The sequence below is a fragment of the Salvelinus namaycush genome, chromosome 8 (assembly GCF_016432855.1).
Source record: "Salvelinus namaycush isolate Seneca chromosome 8, SaNama_1.0, whole genome shotgun sequence".
Lineage (NCBI taxonomy): Eukaryota > Metazoa > Chordata > Actinopteri > Salmoniformes > Salmonidae > Salvelinus > Salvelinus namaycush.
The window spans coordinates 46,205,841-46,217,685 of record NC_052314.1 but is presented as its reverse complement, the minus strand read 5'-3'; the positions used below and the strand labels follow the sequence as shown (position 1 = coordinate 46,217,685).

The 11,845-nt window shown below is 43.1% G+C and overlaps 1 protein-coding gene across 1 annotated transcript; it reads left to right on the top strand.

Annotated features, from left to right (window-relative positions):
- The first annotated feature begins 1,627 nt into the window (after positions 1-1,627).
- On the top strand, positions 1,628-11,830 carry LOC120052748 (V-type proton ATPase 16 kDa proteolipid subunit-like). The gene is made up of 3 exons (XM_038999839.1): positions 1,628-1,863; positions 10,315-10,498; positions 10,833-11,830. The coding sequence occupies exons 1-3, from the start codon at positions 1,791-1,793 to the stop codon at positions 11,035-11,037; spliced, it is 462 nt and encodes a 153-aa protein (XP_038855767.1). The 5' UTR covers positions 1,628-1,790; the 3' UTR covers positions 11,038-11,830.
- The last annotated feature ends 15 nt before the right edge of the window (positions 11,831-11,845 follow it).

The window sequence follows — 11,845 nt, the reverse complement described above, 5'->3', positions numbered from 1 at the left end:
ATGTAACGGAGGGTCCTTTTTTTCAACTTTTCTCCAATACTATAGAGCCATTACCATGTCAATCAACGCTTGAATAGAAACGTAGTTCACACCCCCGATTTTGAAGTCAACACAGTCGCTACAGTCCCATTAGTTTTCTTTGTAGCCTCGTATGAATGTTGCGGTTGCGCACATTTGTACGGAATGGGGTGAGTTTACGTTAGTGACGCTCGACCAGACCGGGTTATGTGTTGTGAAGTAGCCACAATAAGGATAAGGCACAATGGTGCAATTTGCAGTTTGCCTTCAAAAGAAAAGTACCTATTTGAAAGTGATGCAGAAGGTTACAATTGGTGGAATTATGCCATATTTAGACTAGATAATATTAAACAAGGTTGGAATGTGAAGCAATGAAATGGGTTACCAGTCTACTCGGTGACACCCACAGAACACAACTGTGAAGAGTTTACACAAATATTAGTGTTGTAACTCTTATCGCGGGACTGTGACTGTGTGAAATCACCTCCCCAGTCAGCCTATTGTGTGTATTGACATTCATATTGCACTGTACAGCTTTACCTAAGGATTGGAGATCAATGAATTGGGGTATGAGTCTACTCAATATCCAATATGTTTTTCCCCAACGTCCTCGTTAGAGTTATCAGACTCCAAAACATCCATGCAGTATTGTTTTTCCTTTGGAATGGTGTTCAATACACATGGGTTGACAATAAATGTGGCTCAATTCACAGTTGTTTCAGAGTCCTGCAATAAGAGCTATGACACTAATGTTTCTCTGGGTGTCACTGAGTAGACTGATACCCTATGTCATTGATCCACAATCCATAGGTTAGGCTGTACAGTGAAATACGTATGCCCCCAATGCAATTCTAAAGTCTAATACATCCAGTGTGATTTCAACAGCTTTTTGTCAAATGAACAAATTATTATCTTTTGTTGATTTTATATAACAACATTTCTACCTCGTTTAGCATGACCTATTCAATTATGGCATAATTAAATTTGTATTAATTTGCATCAGTGTCAATGACATACTTTTATTTTGAAGGCTAACCGTAAAGTCCACTATTGTGGCTAGCTTCACATAGATGGGTCCAATCACCATTAATCAAATAAGAACTGCTTTATAAATTAGGGTTATTTTAGTTGATGACACCTAGCTAATTGAATAGATCATGCTAAACGAGGTTGAAATGTTGTTATATAAAATCAAGAAAAGACAATAATTTGTTCAACCGTGTTTAACATTATCTAGTCTAAACATGGCATAATTCCACCAATTGTAACCTTCTGCATCACTTTCATATTTTTTTTTGACACGCAAAGACCCAAACGGCGTTCCATAGTAACCTATGGTAGCGGCACATCCCCTCCCACAACCAGGCAAGCATGAATAGACGACCATAGACAGCCTTCAGCGGACCATACCATTATGACTACAAAATTAGGGATATCATCTAATTTATTTGATTAAATTATATACAAACAAGTTCTACCTTTCTTGGCAACAAATTATTCTCACTTGTATTCTCACGCGAACGAAATGGACATGACACGCAGGATATTTTGGACACCCCTACATCGACATAATGGGACATGGCCAGGGGACTGATCATGTGACATTTCCCGTTTCGCCATTTTCTACCGCTACACCAGGGAAGAGGTGGCTTTTTCGGGTGTCGTTCCTGTGCTGCACGAAAGGGCCTTGCAATTGAGTGTTGAGAATCGACAGAAACGTTGACGGTTTAAAAAAAAAGAACGTTAGTGCGCTTTTCCCTGAACGCGTAAGAATGTCGTCAGAAAGTCCCGAATATTCCCCTTTCTTCGCAGTGATGGGAGCCTCTGCGGCTATGGTCTTCAGCGGTAACGTTAACTATCACAACACCCTCGTTCAGTTATATGTCTCATGCCTCGTTCAATCACAAGGGGTGTGTGGGTCGTATTACTCTCGGCCGAAATGTCTACTACTAAGGAATTTTGTGTTGAATATGGAGCGGGCAAGTCAAAAAAGCCAAGAGGATGCGGTTGCTTGTTAGATAACTGGCTATCATTCCTGTCATGTGAGGGGGTAGGTATTCGGAATGGAGATTTCCATCGTAACAGATGACGTTGCCATTGACGTAATAAGCTGGCCAATTTCTATTGATACAGTTTGATGTAGGTATTTCTGTGTTAACTGGAGACATCCAATTCGATACTTTAAATAACGATGGTTGGTAATCGTGTCGACTAGCAACAAGATACCTATCTGCTAATCAGCTTTCTCACCTGGGCTGCTCAACCACAGATAGAACAATGAGCCAGATGTTTCACCATACATCTGAAGCATCCGGTTGCATTTCCATTCACCACCAAATATGGTTATTTTTATTTATTTTATTTAACCTTTATTTTACAGATGAGCCCAGAATTACATAACTTACACAGATCGATGTAAATACAAAATGCAAGCAGAAAGGACATGGTCATAAAAAAAACACATTCATCAGTAATAAGGTCCTCAATCACCCTTCTGAATTGCACCAAAATATTTTGAAGATTGTTTCACAAATAAGGTCAAATCAAATTTCATTTGTCACATGCGCCAGATACAACAGGTGTAGTAGACCTTACAGTGAAATTCTTACAAGCCCTTAACCAACAATGTAGTTTTAAGAAAAAGGGGGGGGGGGGGAGAAATAGAACAAATGACAGTAGCGAGCAGCAATAAAATAACAGTAGTCAGGCTATATATAGGGGGTTCTGGTACAGAGTCAATGTGCGGGGGCACCGGTTTGTCGAGGTAATTGAGGTAATATAAACATGTAGGTAGAGGTAAAGTGACTGTGTAACCGATGTGAAATGGCTAGCTAGTTAGCGGTCGTGCGCGCTAATAGCGTTTCAATCGGTGACGTCACTCGCTTTGAGACCTTGAAGTAGTGGTTCCCCTTGCTCTGCAAGGGCCGCGGCTTTTGTGGAGCGATGAGTAATGATGCTTCGTGGGTGACTGCTGTTGATGTGTGCAGAGGGTCCCTGGTTCGCGCCCGGGTCGGGGCGAGGGGACGGACTAAAGTTAAACTGTTACATATGCATGGATAATTAACAGATTAGCAGCAGCGTAAAACTGGGGGGTGGGTTTGGGGCAATGCAAATAGTCCCGGTAGCCATTTGATTAACTGTTCAAGAGTCTTTTGACTTGGGGGTAGAAGCTGCATTACTTTTTTGACCAAGACTTGGTGCTCCAGTACCGCTTGCCGTGTGGTAGCAGAGAGAACAGTCTATGGCTATGGTGGCTGGAGTCCTTGGCAATTTTTTGGGCCTTCCTCTGACACCGCCTGGTATAGAGGTCCTGAATGGCAGGAAGCTTGGCCCCAGTGATGTACTACACTTTGAAGTGCCTTGCGGTCGGAGGCCGAGCAGTTGCCATACCAGGCAGTGATGCAACCAGTCAGAATGCTCTCGATGGTGCAGCTGTAGAACCTTTTGAGGATCTGAGGACCAATGCCAAATCTTTTCAGTCTCCTGAGGGGGAATAGGTTTTGTTGTGCCCTCTTCACGACTGTGTTGGTGTGCTTGGACCATGTTAGTTTGTTGATGATGTGGACACCATGGAACTTGACGCTCTCATCCTGCTCCAGTACAGCCCCGTCGATGAGAATGGGGGCGTGCTCGGTCCTTCTTTTCCTGTAGTCCACAATCATCTCCTTTGTCTTGATCACGTTGAGGGAGAGGTTGTTGTCCTGGCACCACACGGCCAGGTCTCTGACCTCCTCCCTATAGGCTGTCTCGTTGTCAGTGATCAGGCTTACCACTGTTGTGTCACCTGCAAACTTGTTGACGATGTTGGAGTCTTGCTTGGCCAATTGTAACACACAAACTGTACCTTTTTTTTACATTTTATTTCACCTTTATTTAACCAGGTAGGCACGTTGAGAACAAGTTCTCATTTACAATTGCGACCTGGCCAAGATAAAGCAAAGCAGTTCGACACATACAACAACACATACAACAACACAGAGTAAAACAAACATACAGTCAATAATACAGTAGAAAAATAAGTCTATATACAATGTGAGCAAATGAGGTGAGATAAGGGAGGTAAAGGCAAAAACAAAGGCCATGGTGGCGAAGTAAATACAATATATCAAGTAAAACACTGGAATGGTAGATCTCCCGTCATATGAACTAGTTTCATGGTGGATATTGCCTAACGCATGATTTCAGACCATGTTCATGGAAATCAAGTTAAGTTATTTCAGGTAGCACACAAACTGTGTCTCCTGTTGCATGCAGCAGTAGTTGCATGGTTGATATTGACTAAAACATGATTTTAGAATGTTTATTTGCAACTCAGTGTCTCCCTTCAAATACTAAACTAGTGGAATTGTGGGTGTTGCCTAACAATTGATTTTAGGCCATTTTCATGGAAATTAGCTTAAGTTATTTCAGGATAGACAAACAATTGTAACACAAACTGTGTCTCCCGACATATGCTGAACGAGTTGCATTGTGGATATTGCCTTTCACATGATTTTAGACAATGTTCATTGTTTCCCTATTACACTGAGGGGTTATCAAAAGGAAGAGAGCATGAAAGATTTTTCAAATCCATTGAACTATTGTCATTCTCAATGGATGTTAAACAGACTGTTTGAGGTGGTGAAAACATTACTTTGAGAAGCTCCACAGCTCATTAGTGGTGGTGCGTTAAGTCAATCAGAAATACTATCAGATACCCAAGGCTCTTGATCCAGGAGGGGATTCTCTGTTGTTATGTCTAACTAGCTACTAAATTTGCAAACCAAATGCACAACGGCAGAGCATTTAGCACATTTTAGACAGTTCATTTGATATAAGATATCTAGCTGGCAAACATTTAGTTGTGAATTCCATACTGTAACTCAATCACCTGCCGCGTGCTGCACAACAGTGAGTGACTCACAAGGCTCCGGTCTCTCGTCGTTGTGTGCTTGTAAACAACCACCATGTGACTACATGTAAGCTTCACAATGAAAAATTATGTGACGGATGAAATGAAGAACGCAATGTTCTTCATCTCCTAACGTTTTGCAAAAGTTGACTGCGGTATTTACTTAAGTAGCTACAAATATTCAAATGTATAAATAGTTTCAATGGTATTGACACAGTAAGACTGAGTGACTGACAAGCCATCTTCTAATGCAACACCTGACTAGCCATATTCAATCAATAGCCTAGATGGTGCTAAAGTCATTCGAGTTAGGGTACCCTCTTCATTTGATCAGATCTGTGTCATTCATTTCCTCTCCGTTGGTAGAGCATGGCGCTTGCAATGCCAGGGTTGTAGGTTCGCTTCCCACGGGTGGCCAGTACGAAAAAGTATGAAAATGTATCTACTCACTAGTGTAAGTTACTCTGGATAATGTAAATGTAAACTACAACGCTTTATTTGTCAAGGTCAGTGATTTAAATATTGTAGCATTAACCGAAAAAAAGGCCTGTCGCGTTCAAAACAACTGGGAACTCTGAAATCTCCGACTTCCAAGCATTCAAGACAACTGTGAACTCTTAAAAATAATTTTGGAACGGTCATCCAACTCGGAATTCCAAGGCGTTTTTCTAGAGCTCCGACTTTCCGAGATAATGTTTTTACCATGTTCATTTCTGAGTTCCCAGTTGTCTTGAAAGCACCTTTTTCATACTGGCTTTGACTCCACTCTCCAGAACCAGTCATTCACCCGCAGTCATATGACTCACAAGTTTAGACAGCCAGGGACTTTCCACCCACGCATACCTCGCCTGAACTGTGTGCGCACGGTGAAGATAAAGATGACTTTCGCAAGCGGTTTCGAAGACAGCTGAATGTGGATAGCTTAGCCTCAGAGCCTTCATGAGCAAAAGATTTCTATAACTAACCCAAGATAAGACCACATCCTGTTGTTTCCAATGGGAGAAAATTAATCAGTGGGTAGAACAAGCAAGGAGGTGGGCAGAGCCAAGCATGAGTTAGGGAGATCCTTTTGGCACATTCTAGCATGTATTTGCATATTTCTGTTAGGGAATGCATACTCTGAAGTGAAGATGTGAAACAACTCAATTCACCCTTGCACTCCTAAACAACACCATTTTTTAAAACTGGCAAAGGGTTAACCTCTACAAAACGTAAGTCCACTGTTCATAACATATTATAGTGTGACGAACAGAAAGCTGTATTGAGATCAAATGTTTCATCAATGAGAAAATTAGCAGGAAGTCGTCCAACATCCATCTTCTCCCTCTGCCCGCCACTGGGCTTCCTTTCATAATTTTAGGACGTTAAAGGATGTTGCTCTAGGTGGTCAGTCCACCTCACAGGAGCAACATAGCAGCCACAAACTCCCTGAGGCAAATCAGGCGCACCTTTAGACCTGCATTCGGTGGCGCCACACAGACTGGCGAACAGTCAGCAACACTGCCCCCCCACACCACTTCTTTCCCAAGAACTGCATGCAGATACACTGAGCTATGCCCAAGCCGTACGCAGTCAGAGAGGCCCTATGCAGAGTTTGGAGCGTCGCCGGTCACACTACCCTCTTCAATTCTCCCTACAACCTCCCTCCCATGCTACCAGACCAGGCAAAGCTCTATCAGCAAAGCTCTACCAGACCTGGCACATCACAGCCCAGCTCTACACAGCTACGACCACTACCCTAGGGTCTAGAAAAACACTGTTGAGGGTAGTGCACCACATGATGCAGTCCACACCATGTATCATTCAGATCATCAGCCCTCATATGCTGAAAGTTTGGAGCTTCGCCAGCCACACTGCCCTCCTCAATTCTCCCCACAACCTCCCTCCCAGGCTAGTTTTAGTTACCTTCCCTACTCCCATCCCCAGGACAGGCCTGGGACACTCCTCCCCCCCATTGCAGTCCCAACCCTGCAACAGGATCCACACCGCCTCCTGTGAATACCCAGAATGGAGAATTGGCAGCCACCGATCCCCTGCAGCAGCTCCACTCCCTTGGCGGGAGCTTCATCAGGGTGGACTGTGCTCTGCCAACACTGCTCTCCCAGTTCCCACCCCAGCCACTACAGCCAGCAACTTGAGGGAGGTCTGTCAAATGTGCAGTCTACTCTGCTCTCAGCTGGTCGGCAAGGGACCTCTGCAGAGTCTCTGCTCACTCAAAAAATATCTGCAGATGACCTTATGCCTGTTAGCTCTTATGGGAATGAGCTTAAAATACCCCCTCTGACTTTAAATCACATATGGGCCTTGGGATAATGCACTTAAGTGTGCAAAGTATGATTTCAAAAGGTGACAATTGACATTTTGGGTACAGGACTCGTGTCCTGACACTCTGGTTCTCTCAGAAACATGGTTAAATGGTTCTGTATCTGATAGACATTGAAGTAAATGATTATAATGTATTTAGATGTGACAGATTACAGAAAGGTGTAGGAGTGGACATATGTCAAATCAAATTTTATGGCATCCCAATCTTTAAATATTTCTGTTCTCAAGAAATGTAAAAGAGGTGCCCATCAACCAGAATTAGGGTTGACCGCAAATAGTCGACCAAGATTTTTTTTAGTCGAGCAAAGGCAAATATACAGTGCATTTGGAAAGTATTCAGACCCCTTGACTTTTTCCACATTTGTTATGTTAGTCTTATTCTAAAATTAATTAAATAGTTTGCCCCCCCCCCAATACCCCATAATGACAAAGCAAAAAAACATTTACATAAGTATTCAGACCCTTTACTCATTACTTTTTGAAGCACCTTGGGCAGCGATTAACACTTGGCACACCTGTATTTGGGGAGTTTCTCCCATTCTTCTCTACAGATCCTCTCAAGCTTTGTCAGGTTGGATGGGGAGGATCAAAGCACAGCTATTTTCAGGTCTCTCCAGAGATGTTTGATCGGGTTCAAGTCCGGGCTACTCAAGGACATTCAGAGACTTGTCCCAAAGCCACTCCTGTGTTGTCTTGGCTGAGTGCTTAGGGTCGTTGTCCTGTTGGAAGATGAACCTTCGTCCAAGTCTGTGAACCTGAGCAGGTTTTCATCAAGGATCTCTATTTACTTCGCTCCGTTCATCTTTCCCTCGATCCTGACTAGTCTCCCAGTCCCCGCCGCTGAAAAACATCCCACTGAATGATGCTGCCATCACTATGCTTCACCGTAGGGATGGTGCCAGGTTTCCTGCAGACTTGGCATTCAGGCCGAATAATTTCTGTTAATGCATTCAATACAATTATTATTCCAGTCTTTTACTGTTCTCATTGTCAGAGTGGACACGTTGTTTGCAGAGCCCACAAACTATGCTACGCTTGTGAGAAACAAGTATTCGTTTATTTCATTCCATTTAAAAGACAATGACTAAATTGACAACTTGTGTTTGGAGCACTTCTGTCAATGTTGAGTAAGGACGTGCACCTAATTATGCATAGAAGTAGGCTCATAGGCTACCTGGCCTGTGTGCAAATGTAGGTGTCTAATATTTGTTTTGTGCCTGCACCAAACTGTGAGTAGTATCTTTAAGTTACTTGTAAAACGTTGTGCTGGATTGCCTGTCTTGCAAATAGTTTAGGTCAGAGACTGTATAAAATGTCTGCATTGCGCTTGTTAGTATTAGCATTCTCATGTACTTCTGATTTAATCTGTGGGGTTTGAAAATAGCGCCCCTTGTGTTCAGTGACAATATTACCGAATATCCCAGTATGGCACAAGGTCGTTATGACAACCTGGAAACCGCCCAAACCCAGAATGCCCCACACTGATATTTGTGGAGATGTGAGAATAGGCTACATGGATAATTAAAGTACTGTGATAGGCTGGTTAAACCGAGTGGCGCAGTGGTCTAAGAGACTGCATCTCAGTGCTAGAGGCGTCATTACAGACAACCTGGTTCAAATTCAGACTGTATCACAACCGGCCATGATTGGGAGTCCCATAGGGCGTCGTCCGAGTTTGGCCAGTGTAGGCCGTCATTGTAAATAAGTATTTGTTCTTACCTGACTTGCCTAATTAAATACCAGACTGGCCTCGCCCTTTGGCATTTTTTCACTTCAGTTTGGCTAGGCTAGCTCTACTGCTTTCGGGGTTCAGCACTGCATGGCTATGTCCCCATTATCTCTTATTCAGGGAGTAGAATTAACACCTGTCAAATGCGGGTAGATTTTGGCATTGGCGGGTCAAATTCACCAGCCACGTTGGCAGGTGGTCAGTCTCCACAGTGTGAGCATTTTCACTTGTGTTTGTGAATAGAAATAGTAAAGTATGATCACATTTATGGAAACATTTATTCTGCAGTAGCTATTTTCAAAGTATTTCTGCAGTTTTGTTTCATAGCTGGTAAATTAATTGCATAAAGTCAAAGAACTACAAAACGTATAGCCTATCCCACCTTGCGCTTCAACACTGCATGTGAAGAGCTGAGTTGAAAGATTCATTTTTAGAAGCGTGGCACACGCATAAGTTGGCCTAATTTACTTGAAAAAAAAGTTGACTGAAGTGAGACTTTGTCCTTGTCTCTTGGCTATTTACACTGAACAAAAATATGAACGCAACATGCAATGTTTTGGTCCCATGTTTCATGAGCTGAAATACAAGATCCCAAATGTTCCATATGCACGAAAAGCTTATTTCTCTCAAATTTGCTACCCAAATGTACCCCCTTTTTCTCCCCAATTTTGTGATATCCAATTACGATCTTGTCTCATCGCTACAAAGGTCGAGTCATACGTCCTCCAAAATATGACCTGCCAAACCGCGCTCCTTAACACCCGCCAGCTTAACCCGGAAGCCAGCCACACCAATGTGTCGGAGGAAACACTGTTCAACTGATGACCGAAGTGGCGGGCCAGGTGCATGCAGGCTTACAAGGAGTCAAGTAAAGTTAACTAACTTCATACTGGACGCAGAGACATACAAATGGTATCCACAAGTTCATCTGACTCTGGGGAAGTAGATAAAGGACTTCGTTGCCAAAATCACAAACTATCCCATTAGACACACACAAACTCCGCTACCTCTTTCTCCACCTTGCACAAATCCTGAAACCATTGTGATGGGCATTACCATTGTGCTAATGCATTTGTTGATCTATTAAGTTCTCTTCATAGATGTAAAGATTTAAGATGTTTTTCCTAGAGCTACAAAGCATGGAAAGGGAAGCTTACCTGTGATGAAAATGGGCTTTGATCAACAAGCGCAGACACTACTGTCAAACTCAATTGGTTTTAATACCCACACGCTCTATAACAATCTAATTTCTCATGTTTTTTTTAACTTGAAACAATTGTGTTCTGTTGACAAAAGAGGATGGTCTTGGAGTTCTGTCTTTTTGAAATTCTAAATTCTCCTTCTCCTCCAGCGTTGGGGGCGGCCTATGGCACGGCTAAGAGCGGCACAGGCATCGCTGCCATGTCGGTGATGCGGCCGGAGCTCATCATGAAGTCCATCATTCCTGTGGTCATGGCAGGTATCATCGCCATCTACGGGCTGGTGGTGGCGGTGCTCATCGCCAACAACATTTCAGAGAAAGTCACCCTCTACAAGTAAGAGCTCAGAAATTGCAGACGCTAGTTACCCATTCTCAAGTCTACCGCTAGGCACTGCATGTCTGAAGCGATCTGATTGGTAGTAATATGGTATTGGCTCCACTTGATAGGATTGGTGGATTTTTCACCATTGTTTTTCAGAAGTGTTAGCGATGTACTACATCTGTAAACTGATGGTCTGCAATCTCTTTGGGATGCTTTGACTGCAATTGTTTTAAATAAATCTTCCTCTCCCTCCCCATCTCTTTCTTCCTCTCTCCAACCCATCTCCATCCCTCCTCTCGTTCTACCCTCTCCATCTCACTCTATCCCTCACCTCTCTCTCATGTAGGAGTTTCCTCCACCTGGGTGCTGGGCTGAGCGTGGGGCTGAGTGGGCTGGCGGCTGGTTTTGCCATCGGCATTGTGGGCGACGCAGGCGTTCGGGGCACAGCTCAGCAGCCCAGGCTCTTCGTGGGCATGATCCTCATCCTGATCTTCGCAGAAGTCCTAGGGCTCTACGGTCTTATCGTGGCTCTCATCCTCTCCACAAAATAGAGAAAGAAAGAAAAGAACAGTCCTTCTGTCCATCCATCCGTGTACGTTGAGTCAACGCTACGTCATCCATTCCATATATAAACTAAGAAATAAAGAACAAATTGTAGAGCATGCCTTTACGCCCGGTTCCAAATCAACTCCCTTTAGCCACTTCTTTCCTCGTGAGACTAATTGATGGTCCTTTGTAGATCTAATAGGTTTGAATAAGTGTTAGCAATATGGTAATAGTAAAGCCACATACCTACCCCCTACCTATATTGCTTATTCATGCCTGTCAGATCTACGAGGGAGGCATCTTGAGGTGTTATGGGCTGTGTCCCAAATGGCACCATATTCTCTACATAGTGCTCTGGTCAAAAGTAGTGCATTCAATAGGGAATAGTGTGTGATTTGGGACAAAGGCATGGGGTTGCTTTGGGATTGGGCGGGAAGCGAAAAGCGTCCTCTTATCACTTTTCCTGTACAGTCGTCCTTGAGTCCAGTAGTCAACCCCTTGTAAATGCGCTATGTAAATGTAGTGACGCGTTCGTCCTGTACGTGCTTGAGTATCAGTTTACCTCCTTCCTCCCAATTTTCTTTAATTTGTGTGTCTGCTAAATGGCTTTTATTATTATTCCTTAGTTTCTTTCTGAAGAACTGACTGGACAAATCATTTTCATTTTATCTGGGGACCATTTTCACATTAAAGGACCAAACTAATATGAGGACATGGATAACTATTTTTTGGTTTGGTTGTTTTTTCACTAATTATTTATGAAGATTTTGAAATGTTAATAAAACTGTTTAAATGGAACAAAGTGTTTATCGA

What these genes read in the sequence shown, in the direction of transcription:
- LOC120052748 (XM_038999839.1), top strand. Translation starts at nt 1,791, where the DNA reads ATGTCGTCAGAAAGTCCCGAATATTCCCCTTTCTTCGCAGTGATGGGA. An exon ending in TGCGGCTATGGTCTTCAGCG is followed by an intron (nt 1,864 to 10,314) that starts GTAACGTTAACT and finishes CTTCTCCTCCAG; the next exon opens with CGTTGGGGGCGGCCTATGGC. An exon ending in GAGAAAGTCACCCTCTACAA is followed by an intron (nt 10,499 to 10,832) that starts GTAAGAGCTCAG and finishes TCTCTCATGTAG; the next exon opens with GAGTTTCCTCCACCTGGGTG.